The 21,752-nt window shown below is 47.6% G+C and overlaps 2 protein-coding genes across 2 annotated transcripts; both read left to right on the forward strand.

The window, feature by feature from the left end:
- CCL5 (C-C motif chemokine ligand 5) lies at positions 1 to 7,000 on the forward strand. The gene is made up of 4 exons (XM_081162388.1): positions 1 to 259; positions 552 to 634; positions 1,771 to 1,882; positions 6,484 to 7,000. The coding sequence occupies exons 2-4, from the start codon at positions 559 to 561 to the stop codon at positions 6,569 to 6,571; spliced, it is 276 nt and encodes a 91-aa protein (XP_081018514.1). The 5' UTR covers positions 1 to 259; positions 552 to 558; the 3' UTR covers positions 6,572 to 7,000.
- A 2,848-nt stretch (positions 7,001 to 9,848) lies between these two features.
- Positions 9,849 to 21,064, forward strand: HEATR9 (HEAT repeat containing 9; the record flags this gene model as incomplete). Its single annotated transcript, XM_081162026.1, has 15 exons — positions 9,849 to 9,936; positions 11,086 to 11,135; positions 11,732 to 11,910; positions 12,163 to 12,289; positions 12,508 to 12,564; positions 12,761 to 12,817; positions 13,441 to 13,498; positions 13,852 to 13,982; positions 17,028 to 17,210; positions 17,571 to 17,663; positions 17,772 to 17,891; positions 19,003 to 19,076; positions 19,881 to 19,932; positions 20,369 to 20,455; positions 20,681 to 21,064. The coding sequence occupies 15 exons, from the start codon at positions 9,849 to 9,851 to the stop codon at positions 21,062 to 21,064; spliced, it is 1,740 nt and encodes a 579-aa protein (XP_081018152.1).
- Between the last annotated feature and the right edge of the window lie 688 nt (positions 21,065 to 21,752).

Here is a 21,752-nt window from a genome sequence, read left to right on the forward strand (position 1 = left end):
ATGAGAGAGAATATACAGACCTGCAAGGCATCACAAAGAACTTTGAAAACAACCAAATAAACACCCAGCTGTTTCTGATCGTGTCCTAGCTGTCCCTCCTCCTGCCCTTAGGGAAGCAGCTTCCTGGCCCGGGAGGAACCCAGCCCTGGAAGGTGAAGCTGAGGATGCCGGCAGAGGAAGCGGTTCTCTGCCACCAGGGCTGTGATAGCTCTTCGTGAGGGCAAACGGCGACCCGATGAGCTCACTTCGTGGATCTGAGGTTGGTGAGGAGGAGAGGGAGAGTGGGGGAGGGAGAGGGAAAAGGGAAAAAGAGAGAAAGGAAGGAAGGAAAGGGAAGGAGAGAGCCTCACATTTCCAGAGGCTATTTCAGTTTTCTTTTCCATTTAATGCAATTTCACTTATGATGTCAGCCAATGAGTGGCTACTATTTTGGAAACTCCCCTTAGGGGAGCCCCCTCTACTGGCCTCCCTATAAAGGGCCAGCCTGAGCTTCAGAGAATCCCTGCAGAGGATCCTAAGACAGCACAGTCTCTCCCACTGTCTCTGCCCAGAGGTGCCATGAAGGTCTCCGCAGCTGCCCTCGCCACCCTCCTCGCCGCTGCCGCCTTCTGCGCTCCTGCATCCGCCTCCCCATGTAAGTCCCAGTCCTGACCACCTGAGTCAGGCCCTCAGGCTAACCCAGGCCTTGCCCTCTTTTCAACTATAGCATTTATACTGTCTGGACCCTGTGGCTTTCATTCTTATTTATTGCTTTTCCCTGATGCCCACTGGTCCCTGATAGATCTCTAAGCCACTTCATGGCAGGGATCCTCGGATTCACTTTTCTGCGTTTTCAGGGTCTACACCCCAAGCTTGCAGGTATCACTGAGTGTGAACTGATGCTGCTGATATTAGTAGGCAGGGGCAGCTCTAGCTGACCTCAAAACATGACTCACTCATGCCTAACACCAGCAGGGTTTCTTAGAAACCTATAAGCACTTAACTAAAACCCTCCTGGGACAGTCACATTTCCCCCCATTTCATAGGTGGAAAAAATGAGTCATGGGAAAGGATAATGAAAGCTAATGAAATACCTGCTATGGGTCAAGTATTATGCTGATTGCTTTATATATATCATCTTATTTAATACAACTATTCTTTCAGTAGCTGTCCTTAACTTACAGATGGGGTAAAGAGGCCCAGAGAGGTTAGGTAACTTGCCAAGGTCACACAGCTAGGAGTGGGGAATCTGGTGTTCAAATTCTGTCCTCTTTGGCTCTTAAACACTTCTACTCTGCTGGGAAATGGCAACTGACATTTCCCAGGGTTATCCTGAATTAATCAACCAACAAAAAGTCATCCCTCTCTGTTAGAGCCCTTCTTACTCTGCCTCAGCCAAGACTCCTAGGATCCAGTATGCATCTTCAGTCTGAGTTTTGGAAGCCTCCCCCCAGCACACCCGACGTCTCAAAGAAACCAAGTTCTGAATCCATTGAGGATCCTAGGAGGGCAAGAATAAGGGCAGAGGGCCCAGCACAAGTCAGGAGGAGGCCCAGCACGTCCCAAGAGCCAGAGGTGTGAGGTGGTGGTGTAAAGAGGATACAAGCTAGGCACGAGGATTAGATGAGGGGTTTGGGAGATCCTCTCAGTCCTCTCTTGGGACTCCAACTCTGTCTGAGCCTCAGTTTCAGCCAAAGGAGAATAAGTCTATTTAAGATAAATCTTATAAAGTACCAAGCACAATACCCAGTGTGCACTGGCAATGAGTTCAGGCTTTTTTCCTTCTCCCAGATGCCTCGGACACCACACCCTGCTGCTTTGGCTACATCACCCGCCCACTGCCCCGTGCCCACCTCCGGGAGTATTTCTACACCAGCAGCAAGTGTTCCATGCCAGCAGTCGTGTGAGTCTCAGTCCCATGGAACCCTCCAGGGGGGTGAGGAAGGGACGTCTTTGGTTGCAGAGCCTGTCCCCCCAGGAGCCCTCTGAGAGGGTGCCCAATCCACTCTGCCCATCCTCTAGCTGCTCAAATAGCCATGGCTCCTCCCTCTCTAACTTCAGATTCCCCAGCTATCATGAAAAGGATTAGACAAGGTGTCCTTGGAGGGTCCTCCCCACTCTGATGGACTAGGTTAGGTCTCCGATCTTTGCAGATGTGACTTATTTGAATGTCATTTGCAATGCCCTTGCATGAAGATCAACTCAGTCATCACTTTCCTATTAAGAATCCCACAGGCTCCCGTATCCCACAGCCTATCAAATCCACCCAAAACCTCAGAGGAGCCCGGCCAGTGTGACTCAGAGGTTGAGCATTGACCTAGGATCCAGGAGATCACGGTTCGATTCCTGGTCAGGGCACATGCCCAGGTTGCAGGCTAGATCCCCAGTAGGAGGCCCGCAGGAGGCAGCCGATCAATGACTCTCTCTCATCGATGTTTCTATCTCTTCCTCTCCCTTCCTCTCTCTGAAATCAATAAAAAATATTTTATAAAAAAATTAAAATAAAATAACATCTCAGAGGAACTAGGGAGGAGAGGTCAGAAGTCAGGGTCTTAGTTGTAGTCACTGTGTAAAAAAAATACTTTACTGATTGGTGAAGAAATAATGAGATTCTCCTTTAAATATGCAAGCTTATACATTTGAAAAAATATACTAATCCCTACTACTTAGGAAGTGCCCACTGTATGTCAAATGTCTTACACTTATTATCGCTAAATTTCATCATAATAGCCTAAGATGTATGCATAATTCTCTCCGTTTCCCATGACGAAACCAAGACTCAGAGAGGTTTGGTGACTTGACCACGCTTGTACAACAATGAGGGGTAGAGCCTGTCTCTGAACCTTCCTCTTTCTACTGGAGCAAGGCCATTAGTGGTAGTTGCTTAAGAAATTTAAGACAAGAGAGACATAAAGAATGAAAATGGGGCAGTTGTGAAGTTTCCTATTTAATGGTGACATTTTTAATCCAAAAATTCCTGTGACTCTGGCAAACTTGCAGGTATTCAGAGTTGGCCATTGGTTCTAAAGAATCTTTCAAAGTATAGTGGTAGTATTTAGCACTACTAATTTTACTTCTGAAAACAAGTATTTTTCTAAAGAAAAAAGTTCTTCTTTGAGCACCTGTCACAGACAGGCAGAGATGAGTAACCCACCATCCCTGCCATATGGGTCTCACAGTCTAATAAGAGGAGGGACAGACGCAGCAATGACAAGGGCGCCTGCACAGGAACATTACAAAGGCTTCAGGGGTTAGGAGAAGGTACTTAGGGGAAGTTTGCTGCAAAAGGTGCCATCTGAGTTGGGAATAGAAAAGCCTGAGGGACTGGGTATATCAGGCAAGGGGATGTCACCAGGGCTCTCCTTTGGCGTATGGAGTCTCCATGTAGGAAAGCACTGAGGGCTCTGAGTGTCTGCACAATGAAGCAAGAGCGTTAGTGCTGTCAAGTGTGGAATGAACTGGAATAGGGAAATCATAGAAAACCGGGATCCAGTTAAGAGGCTCTTGTCATTACCCATGTGAATGGTACTGAAGGCTGGACAGGACAGGATAGGGGAAAGGAAGGGGGAAGGAAAGGGGAAAGGGAAGAGGGAAGGAAAGAGGGAGGGAAAGGAGAAGGGGGAAGGGAAAGGGAAGGAAAGGGGGAAGGAAGGGGGAAGGAAAGCCCAGGTGAGAAACCTTCAGAGGTGGAGTGGGCGAGCCCTGGTAGGTGATGTAAAGTCAGGAGCAAGGAAGAGAGAAGGGTTGAAGGTGATGTTGAGGCTTCAACCCAGATGGCTGGAGAAGTATGGAGCCCCCTGAAGAAGTGCTGTTTAAAGAGGAAAGAGCCAAGTTACCAGCACGACGACCCTGTGGGAATGTCCAGAAGAGTGTGTGGGACTGAGGTTGATAGCTAAGGAAAGGGTGTTGGGACTAGAGATATGACATTCTTTGATAGGAGGAAGGGTCTCCCAATATAAGAGTGCCAATGAGCATAGTCTTAGCTGGCTCCAGAGCTAGTCTGCCTTTGTTAGAATCCCAGCCCTGCCCGTTGGTAGCTACATGAGCTTGGGCCTATCACTTAACTTCTCTGAGCCTCAGTTTCTTCATCTGTAAAGAGGAGTAAAATAGAATTAATTCTCCCACTGGGTCAAAGTAAGAATAATAAAATGAAAGATAAAATTAAATATTTCCCTCTCCTCATCTAAATGCATTATTCTACACATAGAAGGGATAAGTGAAACCTGATGACTGAAAGTAATTCATTCAATAACTCATTCAATAAACATCCATTAAGCACCCACTGTGTGCTAGCCCTGGGGCCAGACACTCAGGAAAGCACACAGAAAAGGGCAGCAACTTTGGGCAGTTCTCAAGGGACAGGTAAAAGTGGAGGCTCTCACCAGACGGAGCAGGAAAAGAGGTAGGAGGGAAGTCAGGGAAGTAGAGGGTCCCTGATGCGGGGGGCATGGAGAGAAGGCTTGGTGAGGAGGGGCTGTGTTCCAGTGTCCTATTCTACAGGGAGCAGGAGGAAATGGAGGCCTGAGCAAGCCTGACCCCTGATGTTTGTTTCCTGGCCTTTTGATTTCCTGGCCACAGACGAAGGGGGCCAAGGAGAGCAGATAATGACTCAGCAGGATTTCCTGTATGACACCTGGCTTACCAAGGGCAGGGGCTGAAGCTCTCTCACCACCCCAAATAAGGAAACAAACACTAGGAGGCACTAGAGCCCAGAAGACCTCTTCTGCTCCCTTTCTCTTTGCAGGCCAAAACAAGAAAGGTCCAAGTAGGCAGGGCTGGCCCTAAAGTAACATGTCTATTGGAAGCACTGCTATCTAGGCCCAAGGTCTCTCCCAAACAGAACCAGTACCCCAAGAATGGGTCAGGCAAGCAACTAAATTGAGCCCATGATCCCCAGGCTTTAAATTCCTCCAACTTATGCAATCAACATCTGCGGAGATCAGGCCTCTGGCTCTCCTAGACCTCCCTCCACATTCTGGCCAGTTAATTGGTAGAAGTGCTTTGACACTGCCAGTATCTCGGGGCCCTCAACCTCTCTGCACCACAGTGCCCTGTACCAGGCCCTTTGGTCTCATGTTGCTCTGACCCACCCTAAAGCAGAGATCCCACAGCATTCCAGTAACAACACATGTATGGTATCTTCAAAACTACTCAACACATACTATCTCATTTGACCTTCACAATAATTGTACAAAGTAGGAATTATTTCTATCCACACTTTAGAGATAAGTGAACAGACTTGCCGAAGGTAATCCAACTCATAAGTGGTGAAATCAAGACTCCAATTTATGCCCTTTGTTCATTCACCCACACGGGCATAGATGTATCCACTCGTTGAGTGTCTACCCTGTGTTAGACACTGTGTTATCTAAAGCCAAATCACAGGTGTTTTCTTTTAGAGGAGAGGGGTACTTTTTTAATTTTAATTTTTCAATTACAGTTGACATTCAGTATTACAATAGTTTCAGGTGTACATCATAGTGGTTAGGCATTTACATAACATGAATTGATCCCCCCAGTAAGTCTAGTACCCACCTGGCACTATACATAGTTATCACAATATTACTGACTACATTCCCTATGCTGTACTTTACACCCCCATGACTGTTTTGTAATTTCCAATTTGTACTTCTTAACCCCTTCACCTTTTTCCCCCAGCCTCCAACCTCTCTCCCATCTGGCGAACCATCAGTCTGTCCTCTGTACATATAAGTGTGTTTCTGTTTTCATAGTTCATTTATTTTGTTTTTTAGATTCCACGTATAAGTGAAATCACAAAGCATTTGTCCTTCTCTGTCTGATTTAGTACACTTAGCATATACCCTTTAGGTTCACTCATGTTCAGGGCCCTTTCAAGGGACACAGGAAAAAGTAAGCGGATCTCATATAATAAACAATCCAGCCCGACATGTATAGCCCCTTCCTCTACATCAGAGCTAATAACCTTGGGTAAACATTTTAATCATCTGAGGAGCTTTGAAAAATTACTAATGCCCAGACCCCTCACAGGTTTGTTTTTCCACTTCCAGTCTCCCACTTATTCAGCCATGACCCAGTTCCTGGAGGGACACCTCTTTTTCTCTGCATCTCAAGCACCCAGCACAGGGTCTGAAACAGAGGAAGTGCTGAGGAAAGGCTAGGGGTTGACCAGCTCAACCCTGGGCTCCTCGGGTCCCCTGTCACCTTAGCTCTCCAGGCAGCGAGCGTGTGTGTGTGTGTGTGTGTGTGTGTGTGTGTGTGTGTGTGTGTGTGTGAGAGAGAGAGAGAGAGAGAGAGAGAGAGAGAGAGTTACAGTGCACACAAATCTGCTTCTGGCTTGGGGCCCTTTGAATCAACAGAAGAGGGAATGTCCTTTCCTTAAAAGCCATAGATATAATCTTATGGAGCTCCAAAAATGCCCCACCCAGTACCATCATCATCTCCCCTTATGCCTCAATCCGTCTCATTCCTAAAACTGGCTGTCCCAGCGCTGACCAGGTCTCACTGTCTTCTCCTCTCTCACAGCTTAATCACCCGAAAGGACCGCCAGGTGTGCGCCAACCCAGAGAAGAAATGGGTGAAGGAGTATATCAACTCTCTGGAGATGAGCTAGGATGGAGAGCGCCTTGAACCCCAACTCGCGCACTTTCTTATTGCTTCTTGCTCTCAGCCTAACCAGCTTAGGAGGCTTCTCCCCAATCCTTACTCCCACCCCTCCTTGGAGGGCCCCAATTCCACCACACAGCAGCAGTTGTAAAAGCCCACCCCCCCAGAGCCCCCAAGAGCTCCTGAGGCTCTGCCTTGTGCATAGGAAATCTCTAGGCTTTGAGGGGCAGGCCCGTCAGCTCAGGCATGGCTCTGCAGTCAGGAAGGAAGTCGGCATGCCTCGGGTCAGTGTGCCTCTGGAGGCAAAGGAGGGAGAAAAACTGAGCTTCCATGGTCATGTCCCGTGGCCAAAGCTCCCATCTCGGCCCCTCATTGGGATAGGCTGACTGGCAAAAGTGAGAAATCGGCTTTCCATTAAAATTCTCAAGACAATTACAAAGCTGGCTCCTGGTATGATTTCCTCCTCGGGCACCCTCCTTTCTCATGAACATTAAGCACACAGGGGTGCACACATCTGGTGTCCGCCCTAGATTTGGGGGCCATGGCCCTGCACAATGAGCAGGGCTGTGAGCACAAACTCTCTGGGGAAGGGCATGGGGAGGGCAGCGCAGGTAAAGTAACTAGTGGCTTATCCACTCTGGGGGAAAACAAGAGTCACTACATCCCCATACCAAGGCCCCAGGAATTTATCTCACTCCCTGCCATAGCACCTCCGTTTCCTCAGACTGTGGCTGGCCCTTCCACTCACTCTGTTCCCCTTCCACCCTGGTCTACCCTATACCTCATCCCCAGTGGGGGATACTCTACACTCTTGCTCCTGGAATAGGTTTTTAATGGCAATCCCCAAACACCTCAGTTCTTTCAAATAAAGGGGATAAGTAAAGAGGTGGGAGTACTCCAACTTTCCCATCTGTGTGTACCTTCATGTAAACATATATTGACAATATATATTGTGGGAAATATAGCTAGCATAACTGAGCGCTCACTATGTGCCAGGCATTGCCAACCCCTTACATTCATCACCCTTCATCCTCACAGCCCTTTGGGGGAGGTAGTATTATTAACCATGTTTACAGTTGGGAAAATCCTCGGTAAGAAAAGGAAATAACTTGTAAGAAGCCCCAAAGTTAAAAAAAAAACAAAAAAAAAGGGTGGGTGGGTGGGTGGGTGGGACATTTAAACACATCAGGTCTAATGTCAAAGCCCATGGTTTTGTTTTTTTTAACCTTTAATTTGCAAAATTTCAAACCTACAGAAATTTGTAAGAATACACCCACATACCCATCATCTAGATTCAAATATTAACATTTTACCATATTTGCTTTATCTATACGCATATACGTGTGAGCGTATATGTATATATGGTTGGTATAATATTTTTTTTCCCTGAATTTGAGAGTAAGTTGCAGATGTGATATCACTTCACCCCTAAAACTTTCAGTACATAGTTCACGCTCAGAAAACTTAACATTGACACGGTATAATTTTCTAAAACACAGGCCCTGATCAAATCCCCATAATTGTACCAATGTCTCTTATAGCTATTTTTTAAATCCAGGATACAATTATGTGCACATATTGGATTTAGCTGTCATGTCTCTTTGGTGCCCTTTAACAGAGATTTTTGTCTTTAAGAACACTGATATTTTTTAGGAGCTCAGATCAGATTTTTGTGGAACATTTTATTTGAATTTGCCTGATTGTTTCCTCCTAATTAAACTCAGGGTAAACGTTTCTGGCAGGAATAGCGGGTGGGTGGTGCTGTCTTTCTCAGTGCAGCACATAGGGGCATACAACGTGAGTTTACTAGTGATGTCAAGTCTGATGGCTTGGTGGCCAATGTTCTCTTGCTACAGTGAGCTGTCTTCTGTGTGCCAGGCACTGTGTTAGGCATTGGGGGGAGGGGGGGGAGCAGAACAGAGAGGGGAATGATCGACCAGCCATTATCTTTACTTTTAGGCAGTTCACAGTCCAGTGAGGAAGATGCAGGAGGGACCCTTGAGCAGATTAAACATATGATAAACACTTAAAAGGAAGCACCAGGACAAAAGGCTGTGGTCATATTGTAGGGTAGGGGGATTACACCTGAATGGGGTGAGGCAGGGGGCCTGAGGGAGAAAAGAGACTTAAGAGGTAACATTTAAATAGAGTTTGATTTTCAACAATAAAGATAAATTTTTTTAAAAATAGCAAACCAGCCAGGCCGGACATGGCTCAGTGGTTAAGCGTCAGCCTAGGATCCAGGAGATCGTGGTTCGATTCCCAGTCAAGGCACATGCTGGGTTGTGGGCTCAATTCCCTGTGGGGGGAGTGCAGGAGGCAGCCAATCAATGACTCTCTCATTATTGATGTTTCTGTCTCTCGCTCTTCCTCTTCCTTCCTCTCTCTGAAATCAATAAAGATATATTTTTTTAAATAAATAAATAAAAATAGCAAACCAAAATAAATAGAGTTTGAAATATTTGAAAAACTGTTTAAAAGGTAGAAAAGAAAATGAAAGGCCTACAGGCAGAGGAAACAGTATATGCAAAAGTTGAAGTTATGAATGGCCTTACCACAGACTTAGTTCAGTCTCTTGCTGCCAAGGAGGGAGGTATGTGTATATGAGGGACTTTCCCATCCCTGCATTTTCCTGATGACTAATCCTTAGACGAACCCCTGCTCCTAATACAGGCTTATGTGAACTTGGCACTTCACCAAACGCTTTGACTTCCTCTTTGAATTTATGCATCACCGCAGCCCCTCTAGTTAGCTAGACAGGCATGACTTTCCCACTTTTTCGAAGAAGAAACCAAAATTCCCAGAGGTAAAATGACTAGCTCAGCCTACAAACCAGTAGATGCCAGGGTTGGGGCTCAAGAACTGGAACTGGAGCCTTGGCTGGGGAGCTCACTTGGCTGGAGCATCATCCCGATATGCCAGGTTTGCAGGTATGATCCCGGTCAGGACACATACAAGAGTCAACCAATGAATAAATAAATAAGTGGAACAATAAATCGATGTTTTTTCCCCTCTCTCTTCCTTTCTTTCTCTAAAAATTAATAAATAAATAAAATGAAAAATAAAGAATGGAACTGGAGTATTCTATTTACCTAGGAGATCTGGTTGCTCAGCACTTGGAAGCTTCCATCTCTAGAAGCCCAGATACCTCACTAGTTCCTCTTGCGCAGCAGAAGACAGGTCCCCCCGAGCTGAGTCCCCATTCCCCCAACAGGCCCTGTATTTGACCACCACCATCACCACCCTGCCCAAGTTCCCTCTGGCCTCACCAGGAGAATAAAAGGATGGCCTACGAAAAATCAATCGATATTTTTGACATCTCCAGGTTAATGTTCCAGTACCCATGGCTGGAATATCCAGACAGGAACAGAGGTGAGGCTGGAATGGAGAGGAACAGAATCAGGGGCAAGGGCCTGAAAAAGAAAGCTCCCTAGTTCCCCTCCATGCAGGGGTCTGGGTGAGTTCAGCAAATCCATGGGAGGGTTCAGGGCAAGCCCATGGACATTTTGATGGCTCCCTATAGCCCTCAAGCTAAGTCTCCAGGGTCCTCTAAGGTAGAACATCCTGTGTTTCCCAGCATCTGCTCCCACACCTGCACCCTGGCTCTCTACCTAACTCTCACACCTCCAAGTCTTTGCATAAGTTGTTCCCATGCCTTAATGCCCCTCCCCCTTATCTATCTAACTGGACTGAAGACTCAGCTTGTGCATAATATCTGGGAAACCTTCCCTGATCCTCCCAGCCAGGTTAAGGGCCCCTCATCTGTACCACCTGTGCCTCATGTCCTCACATTTGTTTCCCTTTGTTAATCATTAATAAACAGTCTGTCTCACCAGCTAGTCCACTGGCTCTCAAAGTGTGGTCCCAGGACCAGAAGCATCAGCATCTTGTTAGAAATGCAAATTCTCAAGCCCAACACCAGAGCTGCTGAACCAATACTCTAGGGATGAGTCCCAGAAATCTGTTCTAATAAGCTCTCCAGGTGATTCTACTGCACACTCAAGTTTGAAAACTTCTGGCTGAGACCAATGGTTTTCACCATTAGTTGCACATTAGAAACCTCTGGGGAGCTTTCTCAAACACCTAGGCCCCTCCTCAGAGAATCTGTTCTGATTCAATCAGTCTTATGCAGGGCCAAGGCATGTTAAAAGTTCCCTTGAATAATTCCAATGGGCAGCCAAGGTTGACAACTGCTCTGCTAGACCAGTGTTTCTCAAACTTCAAAGTACACAGAAATCTTGTTAAAATGAAGATCCTGATTTGGGAGGCCTGGGGTGGAGCCTGAGAGTCCGCATTTCTGAGGAACTCCCAGGCTATGGCAATGCTGCTGTTCCACAGACCACATTTTGAGCAGCAAGGTACCAGAAAAGTACGAGTCTCTTAAGGAAGGGAATAACCTCCCTGGCTTTATTTACCTCTCTGGCACCTGGTACTCGTGTTCACTAAATGCTGAATAAATGAGTGCCTGAATGGACGATTCTTTAACCCACCTTCATAACTGCTTTCTCATTTGTACCACAGAACTCAAAAAGGCTTCGGCACCTGTTTACCTGTCCTTGTCCTGCCACCAGGTAAAACCCCTAACTTTTGCCTCCCTGGGAGCTTTGTTGAATAGGAAAGGCAACAGACTGTCCCTTCCCATTAAGCCCAGTTCACATAACCCCAACACTCACCCTTGGGGCTATCACTAATTCTTGGACAAGTCACTTTCCCTCCCTGAGCCTCAGACGCCTCCTCTGTCACAGGCCAACCCTTGCCCAGCACCCTCTGTGGAGTTGCTGTCAGATAGTCTCTGCAAGGCCTGGGCTACACAGGCAGTGCTTAATGAGGAGTCGTTTTTATTCATTAACACAGGGATCCTCATAAAATACAGGGTGCTCAATTAAATTTGATTTTCAGATAAACAATGAATAATTGTTTGTATGTAATATATATATATACAGGTGTCCTAAAAAATGTATACACACTTTGAATAATTATAAAGGTAGTGCTTATTAAAATACATTTCATTTTCATTCAACAGCTATCAGCTGTTAAAGTGTGTATACATTTTATATCCCAAATACTGCATTCATTACCTGAAATCCAAGTTTAACTGAACATCTTATTTGCCTGCTGTTTACTAAATCTGCAACTGCTCTGCCACTCGCACCCCCTACCCTCCCAGGTGCCAAAGGAAGAGTTTCCCCCAAGTCCAGAGTGCTGGAGGCAGCACCCGAGCAGGACAAACTCGGTACCATACTGCTACTTCAAGGAGCCCGAGATCTACACACACTGGCACACCCTGTATGATCAGCGACAGGAACGGGAGGCCCAGAGGATGATGCAGAAAATGAGAGAACCTAGGTGTGCTTTAATGCTCCCTATTCTCCACACTGTCTGCACCTTCTAGGAGAGAGAGGGAAAGGGTGTGGTGGGGCCGGGAGTGGATCAAGTCAGCCTACGGGTCCCACAGAGGACCCAGGGTAGAAGGAGGCTCATCTGTCTTCCTCTGGTCCCATCTCTGACCTGGGCTGAGAACCAGAGGCAGAGGAGAAATTATGAAGTAGGGGGGTGGGGGGGACAAGATCAAGGCTGCTCGTGCAATTTCTCACACAGGTACCTCAAAGAGGGTACTGGCATCCAAAAGATCCATCTCCCCATCATCAAGTTGACTATAAAATCTCAGAAGGGACCCAAGCCTTTACACCCTACTGGGGACCCCCTAAAGTGGCAAAGATTAAAGGTCAGGGACCACGATGGGAGGCAGGGTGGGGAGGCCCCCTCCCTGTGGATGCCCTTACCTTGGGCTCGCACCATCCTTCAGCCGTCAATCCCTGCCTGCAAAATAGAGGGTGGGGAGGGAAAGGGGTTGGATTGGATCGGATGAGCTCCTTTCAGTTTGAAGTTCTACAACTATATTTACCTCTTTCTTCCTTCCCACTGGCTCCTTTGGATGGGCAGGAACTCACACAAAGCCTGAAATCTCCCAGAGAGGAGGAGCAGCTCTATGGGGCACAGGTGAGAAGTGGCAAGGGTGGAGGAGCACAGTTGCAGGTAGGAGCTGTCTGAGCTGCAGAGGAGAAAGATGCTTGAGGTGGGGGGGTGGAGGCGGGGGGGGGGGTTCCAAGAACCAAATCCAGCTGTGTACAGAGAATGGTGACTCCTGGGGTGGTACCCAAGCTTTCTTCCATCTCCTCTACCCCTGTTCCTGCAGGCTCTGGGGTGCCTGGGCATACGTGACAAGTCTGTCATAGAAGCACTACTGCAGGTGGTGAGTCGAGGAGGGAGCAGGGCAGGAGGTGTACAGAGCATGGGCACAGACAAGGCTCACAAGGGTACAAGATGGGGGGTCAGATCCATCCAGTGAGGAGAGCCACCAGTGTGCAGCATATGCCATCTCATGCCCCCTTGGCTTCTTTAAAGGGCAGCCTGATCTAAAATGATGGGGGAGGTGGAATCTGAATATCCCATTTGTCTAAGAAGAAGCACTCAACTGAAAAACTAGGAGAGAACTGGGACTGAGTTCATTCTCTATGTGCCAATTTACAACAGAGAACATGCATCCTCCATAATCTCATTTAAATCTTACAATACTAGGAATAGGTACTAGTATCTATGTTTTCCTAATGAGAAAATGGAAGCTCTGAGAGGCCAAGTGACTTGCCCAAGGCCACGTGGCAACTAGATCCCAGATAGGTATTTGAACAAAAGTCTTACTCCCAAGTTGGGTTCCTTCCATTGCACCATCCTGGCTGCACGCTGTGTTTGAGCATAGACAAGTCACTCTCTAGGCCTCAGTTTCCTCATTTATAAAATGAAGCTAAGCTGAGATTCTTAAAGCTCTGACATTCCATCACCTCATAGCATGTTCCCACCACCTGCCTCTTAAATCAGGCCCAAACTGGTCCAGAGAAAGTGAAGTATGAGGCCCACAGAGCCCTGGCCATCCTGGGTGAGTATATTCTCTCCCTGGGTGGGGAGCTGGGGAAGGTGAGACAGGAGGCAGTGCAGCCACTTCCCCCTCTGGGCAAGAACGGAAGGGAGGGCAGTGTACCCACACTCCAACCTAGCACTTGGCAGCATGTCTGGATACTCTCCTGGGCAGAGAGAGGGAGGTGAAGTGAAAAGGCAGACTGGAATTGCGGTCATGCTCAGCCAGCTGCTCTGGTGTCCTGGGATGATGGGCAATACCTTGGGACCTAGTACTTGAAACTTCTGTCTTGAGGGCCCAGTGGAGTCAAATGGATCCTGGCGGAAAGGAGCAGCCCGAGGCCCCACCCTGACCTGAGGACCCTCCCTGTCCAGGTTGCCTGAATAAGGACGTGATCCAGGCTCTCACCAAGCAATTGAAGGGTCCAAATGAGGAGCAAAAGATGGACGCTCTGAGGGGACTGCGAGTAGCTCTGAACTCCTGGGCTGCTATACCCAGAGACAAGGTGATTGGGAGATCAGTAATTGGGGCAAGGAAGGACAAGGTAACTGATGGTGCTGGCAAGGGTTTAGGTCAGGGAGGAGGTAACCTAGCTCCTGATTTGATGGGAAGGCACTGTCCTGTGGAGTTTCCTGAATAGAAGCACTGGCATATCTACTTACCAGTCATACAAACTCTGAAAAGCCAGCTTTCAGAGCCACAGTCTGTCCATCTCTAAAATGGAGATACTATTATCTTATAGCACTGCTGGGAAGATTAAATGTGATAATGTATGTAAAGTTCCTAGTTCAATGCCCATGCTATTTACTTGGTACCCATTATTACCATCCCTATTATAACCTGTTAAAGGAAAACCTCCGTAAGCGGGGAGAGGAACCAAGAGAGTCAGTTGACGCTACTCAAGGTTTTTCCCTTTTAGGGTCCTCTTACTTTGACCCCATCACTGCTCCACATGAAACAGAATTCATCATTCATCCATTTACTCAATAAATATATATTAAACAGTTATCAAGTGCCAGGCAGTCTCCTAGGCCCTGGGATACATTAGTGAACCAAAGAGACAAAGATCCCTGCTTTTGTTGAGCTTACATCCTAGTGGGGGCAGACATATAAAAACCAATCAACTTAATTATATAGTATGTTAGAGGTAACAAATGCAATGAAAAAATAATGTAGAGGGTGAAGGTGATCAGGGATGCCAAGTGGGGATGGGGATCGGTTGCGATTTTAAACATGGAAGAGAGGGAAGGCCTCAGTTAGGTGTCACTTGAGCAAAGACATGAAGGTGAGGAGGTTAGCCTTGCAGCTATGGAAGAAGGCAATCCGGCAGAAGGGCCAATCACTGCAAATGCCCTAAGTTAGTAGCATGCTTGGCATCATCAAGGAACAGCAAGGAGGCCAGCACTGCCGAAGCAGAGTGGGAATAGAGAAAGCAACAGGAAATGAAGTTAGGCCTCAGAAGGTAACAGCACCCCGGATCGTATGTGGCCTTCTAGATGATTTCAAGCACTTGGGCTTTTACTCTGAGTGGAATAGGGACCCATTTGAGCAAGGCAGTGACATGATCTAACATTTCAAAAGGTTTACTCTGACTGCTGTGTTGAGAAAAGATGGGAGGGGGGAGGCAAGAGTGGAAGCAGAAAGACCAAATTAGGGGCTACTGAAGCAATCCTGGTGAGATACAGTAGCGGCTTGGACTATGGTTCCCAGTGGGGTTGGTGAGAAGTTATTAAACCCTGGACATATTTTAAAAGTAAAACTGACAGGTTAAGCATGAACTATAAGAGATGTGGAAGCATGGATGAATCCAAGGTTTCTGGCCTAGCAAATGAAAGGATGGAGTCATCATCAATTAAGATAGAGAAACTTGCAGGTGGAATGGGTTCAGAGGTAATACCCGAAGTCCAGTTTGGGGCAAGTCATGTTTGAGATGTCTACTGGGCATCCAAGGGAGACAGCAAGTAAACAGTTGGATATACAATTTGAAGTTTAGAAAAGAAGTCTGAACTAGGGGGGGAAAATTATGACTTGTCAGCATATAGACAGCTTTTAATGTTGTTCAAACGGATGAGATCACTGAGAAAAGAACCAAGAGTCAAGCCCTGGGGCACCCCAATGTTAAGAGGAGAAGAGGAAGAACCCGTAAGTAGTGAGAAGTGGACAATGAGTAGGAAGACAACCAAGAGGGTGGTATTCTGAGAATCCAGCGAGGGAGATCTATCAAGGAAAGGACACACTTCATAGGGTGTAAGGACTGAGAACCAATACAGGAACCTCACAGTGTGGGAACCACTGATTATCTTAACAAGAACTATCCTGGTGCGGGGGTCTGGGGGTGGGGCGAAGGCCTGACTGGAGTGGGTTTCAGAGAGAATGGGAGAAAAGAGATTAAATACGGCAAGAACAGACCACTTTCCAAGTTTTGCTGGAAAGGGTTGTAGTTGGCACCAGGGGTGGATTCGGGGGGGGGGGGGATAACATGTTTCTAGGCTGAAGAATAATCATCCAGTAGTTAGGAAAATGATCATTTTGAAGAGAGTGGGGAGAGTTGTGCAGCAATGTCCCCAGGTAGGTGAGAAGGGGTGAGCTCTAACACACAAGTGGAGAGACTGACTTGAAATAGGTGGTCACAGTCCATAGTGTAAGTGGAAAGAAGAAAGTATGGCTGCAGGTTGAAAGCTGGATAGAAGTGGTCGTGTCTCTGGGACTTCTTTTCTAGTTGCTTTTACTTGCTCAGTAAAGTAGGAAGCAAGGCCATCAGCTGAGAGTGGGAATGGAGGAAGCAAGCATTAGAGGCACAGAGGAAAAGGCGTGAACTGGGAGGGTGGGAAAGAGAACTGTTGGGAGAAACAGTATGATTAGCTGGCAGCGTGCAGGGTCTACGTGAGGCTTGTGTTCATACATTTAAATCAAGATCAGTCATTGTGACTATGTTTTTCTCCAGGAAGTGCAGGCACAGAGCAAGTAGAGAGTTAAATACAACAAACCAAGAAGGGGGTAAAGGAATTGAGTGAGACAGGGAAGTGATTATAGCAGGACCATGGAATGTAAGCTGGGGAAAGAAAGGGGGGTGAAGGTGAGGAGCGGTGAAAAGGTGCTCAATGGTTGTTAGCCCTTGTGGAGTCCACCAATTGTTGGCATTGGGAGCTGAGCTGGAAAGAGGTGATGGTCAGAGAATGGGAGCCATGAAATGCAAATCAGGGAGAAGCTGTCACAATGAATGATAGTCTCCCTGTGGGAATTAGTGGACAAGGTTATTGGAGAACAGCTGGATCAATGACGTTTGTTTTTTAACGCCAGGAATTAGACAGCAGTAGTGTTAAAGAGAGTAACATTGATCCATTCAGAAGGTAAAGTCATAGATGTTGAGAGGATATGACCTAGGAGCAAGTAGATGACAGAAAAGATAATAAGTGGATAAAATAACCTGATAATGTGAGATTCATTTTAGGGAGCGAAAACGGCCTGGAAGCAGCAATGAACTGCCCTCTTAAGAAAGGCTGACTGAAGACATAGTCCCTGCCCATTTCACCTCCTGTCTTCCTCACAGAGGACTCAAGTCGGGGATGAAGGGACGCTGGTGTCTGTGCTGCAGATGCTGATACAGAAGTCACCGAATGAAGTAGCCGTGGAGGCAGCTCTGTGCTTGGGTTTCCTGAGGCCCTGCAGCAACACGGCCCGAGAGTTCTTGCTGCAGCGCCTGTACCACGGGCTCATGAGCCAGAGGATGAAGGTGCGCGGGGCAGGGGGCTGGGCTCCCTGAGGGGTACGAAGAAACAGAGGCCAGTGTTGACTTCCGTAGGGTCTGGACCCTGTCACCCTCATCCCAGGGCAAAGAAGCTTCAGCAGGGAGTGCTGCAGGGTCCTGTGTGTGAATGGTGTGTGCATGAGTTTGGGGTCAGGTGGACAGACATAAGTGTACATGTGTCCGTGCATATTTGACTCATAGAGGTACTCATTTATGTACGTGCACACTCAAGAGGCCAAGAGGCAGGACCCTACCTACTCCCCACAAGTTCCAGACTCAGACCTCAAGTTGGCCTGGCCATCCAGATGCTTCTTGGACCCCACCCACGCTGCCTACCCTCCATAGGCACTTAGGATGCTGGTCAAGATGATGCGTGTACACTCAGCCGAGGTTATCAGGGCCATCCTAGAACAGCTGTGCCATTCTTGTGTCATTGAGGTAAGCTCTAGGGCTGCCTATACCTTTCCTTTGCCAGCACTAGGACAGGGCTGGGGATGGATGAGAAAGGGAGTCTAACCTTCATACCTCACCCACCCCTGCCCTCAGCACCGCTTTGAAGCCACCCAGATGCTCAAGACCATTGGGCTGGAGCAGATCCAGGCACAGGGACTGGAGGGACTCATATTTGACCTGCTCAGGAGGAAGATATATAATGAACCCTTCCTCGTAAGTGAGAACAAATCTCCAAAGCCCAGGCAGCCCAAAGCTGTCTCATCTCCCTTCTCTGAAGACCTCCCCTGTCTTGGCTCCCACCACACTGCCCCCCAAAGCATCACATTCACCGTAACCCACTCCATTTCCCTAATGCCTATGTTTTCAAGCCACCCTGCCTTTGCTCAGACAGTTCTCTCAGCTTAAAATGCTCCAAGTCATCCATATCCCCTCTGCAAGGTGAAAAACTTGTCACCCCCACTGGTAAGTAACCCCTGTCTCCTTCTGCCTATTCAAATACTATAGATCCTTCAAGTCCAGGCCAAACACCACCTCCTATGAGAAGCTTTCCCAAGTTACGACAAATAGAATTAGCTCTGCCCTCCTGTGTTCCTTTGCTTTTATCTTTATAACAGCTTACTACAAAACTAGCTACACAACTTTTATCTAGACATTTTTCTAAAATGTAAATCACAGGTTGTGTCTCGCCTATGCATAAAACCTTTCAGCAGCTCTCCAATGCCCTCAGAATGGTTTACCCTGTCCTTCACCACCAGCCTTCTCACACCTTTAACTTCACCTCAACCACTCTCTCCCTCAGAACCACACACAAACTATGCTTGGGATGACCCGATCCTGATTGATACCTGTGGTCCCAGTATAACTACTCAGAGGGCCCTACTTTGAAGAGCCTCAGTTTGGTCATCCTGCTAAACTGAACTATTTTCTGTTCTCTACACACTCCATGCTCTCTCTCTTGCCTCCAGGCTTTCATACATGTTCCCTCCCTCTGCCCAGAAAATCACCCTCCCCAGCCCTCTACCTGGTTAACTCCCACTCACTTGTCAGGTTTCAGCTGAGGCATTACCTCCTCCAGGAAATCTTCGTGGCACCCAGACTAAGTTAGCAGACCCTCCTATGTGCACCCTACACTTAGTTCAGTAGTAACACATCACAGTAATGCAACTGCCTACTCACTTGTCTGCTTCCCCCACCAGACCTTCCCTCAAGGCAAGGACCACTATATATGTAGCACAAACTAAACATTCAATAAAGGTTTGTAAAGCACTTAATGCTGTATCACTGCATTCCTTCTCTCTGTTGTCCCATCTTAATCCCTCTTCAGGCTATGAGGATGGCTGTGGCTGAAACTGTGGAGGCACTCAGGATGAAGCCCACGATGTTGAACTTGGTGGAGGAGTGAGTGGCTTGGACTGGAGCTGCCAGGGCCAAATCCTAGGCATTGGGAAGGAGGTAGAGGGGTAGAGAGAGCTGAGAACCTGGTGCCAGTCCTCAGCTCTCACTTGCCTGTGCCCGTGGCCAAGTCACTCTTTGACCCCTAGACTTACCTCCCTCCCTCCCTCCTTCCCCTTCCCTCCCCTCCCTCCCTCCCTTCCTTCCTTCCCTTTTTTCTTTCCTTTCTTTTCTCTCTCTCTTCCTTTCCCTTCCCTTCCCTTTTTTCCCCTCCCTTCCTTTCTTTTTTTTAATATGTCTTTATTGATTTCAGAGAGGGAGAGGGAGAGAGAAAAATAGAAACATCAATGATGAGAGTCATTGATCAGATGCCTCCTGCACGCCCCCTACTGGGGATGGAGCCCACAACCAGGCACGTGCCCTGACCGGGAATCAAACTGCAATCTCCTGGATCCTAGGTCAATGCTCAACTGTTGAGCCATGCCAGCCAGGCTGGATTTTTCTTCTACTGTAAAAAGAGGCTGACTATACCTACCACTCAGGGTTGCTCAAATTAATAAGAGGACATGAATGGGGCTTGTAAAAGGTCAAGTTCTGGATAGATGTGATTGTCGTGTAGCACCTCCTCAGTATCTGTCTTTCCCCTCCCAGCCCCTCTCCTGACCCAAGAAACAAGAGGGAATAATTAATGAAATGAGCATCACTCTTCAGCGTTATGCCCAACTCACTCTGGGCTATAATAAGAAACAATCAGCCTTGTTCCCCCTTGCCCAGGATTAAACCACAACACACTCACTCCCTTTTACACAGGCAACTGTTGAACTCAAAAGCCACCACACGCCAGGAAGCTGTCATCTCTTTGGTAAGGCCACTCTGCTTCTTTGACCAGGTGCTGATGGCAGGAGCACTAGGCAATTGAACAGAATTACTGAGGAGAAAAAAGGGCTGTCAAGTTTGGGGAGGTTGTTTGCTTGCTTATTTTACAATTCCAGCCCTACCAGGAGTAGAGAGTAACCTTTTCTTCCGGATTGGAGGTCAGTGGGATAAGGGACAGGAGATGGGTGTGAGAGGCATTGCTTAGATATTGCAGAAATTGTCTTAACTCTTCCTGGTGATAATGCACAATGGAACCCAATGCAGTGGCCCCAGAAGGCAAGGAAAGGAATACCTCAGCTGGAAAGCCATACCTCCCGCTCTCAGGCCATAGGGTCATCACAGGGGACTGGAATGGACAAGAGTATAGATGGGACATCTTCCTGGGGCTGGCTACTTAGGCACTCTCCTTTTGCCTCTCCCAGGGTGTCCTGGGGATCCGCAGCCCACAAGTGTTCCACTTGCTCCTGGACATGCTAGACACGGAAAAGAACCAGTCTGTGATAAAGAGTGTAAGGCACTCCTGCCCTCCTCTTCCTCTTCTCAATCCTTCCTCCAAGCTTTTCCCATCCATCCTCACTACTTGCTCTTTGCCAGGAGGGAGAAGGGAATAAGTCCTAAGACACTGTCCCTTGACCTCATTCCTTGGGGCCAGAGCTCTCTTTCCCGTGGCTATCCCCTCCACTCTTAGCCTTAGCCTGAAGTGGGCCAGCAACAGAGTCTTTATTTTAATGCAGTTAAAAGAAACGTTCATTCTTTTGGCTTCAATTGATCCCTGGATCCAAAACAAGCTGAAAAACAAGGTTCTCTTTGTATGTGAGGCACCTAAGACCAATGAGAAGGAAGAGCCTACAAGGTTCAGGAGAAAGCATGAGAACCCAGAAAAGCTAACTATCCAAGACTTTCGACTTGCACAGCTGAACCCCTTGTTTGTTGCAAAGGCCAGTGCCACATCAGACCAACAGAAAAAGTTGAGTGCCCAGAAAGGGCCTGCTGACTACCCCACCTCTGCCTTCCCTTCCTGTTTCTCTAAACCACTAAAACACAAGTCACAGGCCACAGGGCCCTGGACGCCAGGGATCAGGAAACAGCTCCAGATCCTTGCCAAAACCTCCAGGTAGGTCAGTTCTTTGGGCCTAGACCCCACTCCATGAGGATGCTTCTCAGGCTCCCCTGAGAAAATGATCTGTACTTACCTTCGATGAATAAATGTGTCACTCTACCTACCATGGCTGTTACCTTCATCAGAAGCTTCACTGAAACACAGGTCTCCTCACTCTGGGTTGTGTTCCTTCCACTCAGCGACATGTCCCTTTCATGAAGGGAGAAGACAGAACCAAAGCTGTTCTAGATGACCAGCCTGCATCCCTAAATCAAGCCCTTGTCTATGCCCAGAACTTAATGAAAAAGCTAGGGAGTTGAGCCTCTGTGAGGGGATTGTGGGGGGTGAGGGGGGGGTGGGGGGAGAAAGGGGAGCAGCTGCTGAAGGGAAAATAGAAGAAAATCCTGGTAAGCACGGCTCTTAGGCCATTTCCTCTTAATAACTTGCCCAACCCACCACCTCTCTCAGTGGTCAGGAGATAATTAGGCTATAGTCAAGACCAACCACGCCCTCTGCTGTCTCATCTCCTACACCTACTTTGTACCTACCTCAGGGCCATTCCCTCTGACAGACTCTTTAATTCTCCCAAACTGCTTTAGTTTCTCCTTTGTTTACTGAAGGCTTCAGTTTCCCTTTGCCAGTAGGACCTGCCATACCAATCCCAACAAGCTATGTCTTCTCCATCAAAAAAAAAAAAGGTGAGACTT

This window comes from Miniopterus schreibersii, assembly GCF_964146895.1.
Source record: "Miniopterus schreibersii genome assembly, chromosome: 16".
Taxonomy (NCBI): domain Eukaryota; kingdom Metazoa; phylum Chordata; class Mammalia; order Chiroptera; family Miniopteridae; genus Miniopterus; species Miniopterus schreibersii.

Bases quoted from the DNA above. Each gene is read 5' to 3' on its own strand.
- CCL5 (XM_081162388.1), top strand. From the start codon at position 559: ATGAAGGTCTCCGCAGCTGCCCTCGCCACCCTCCTCGCCGCTGCCGCC. The intron at 635-1,770 runs GTAAGTCCCAGT...TCCTTCTCCCAG, and splicing joins TCCTGCATCCGCCTCCCCAT to ATGCCTCGGACACCACACCC. The intron at 1,883-6,483 runs GTGAGTCTCAGT...CCTCTCTCACAG, and splicing joins TGTTCCATGCCAGCAGTCGT to CTTAATCACCCGAAAGGACC.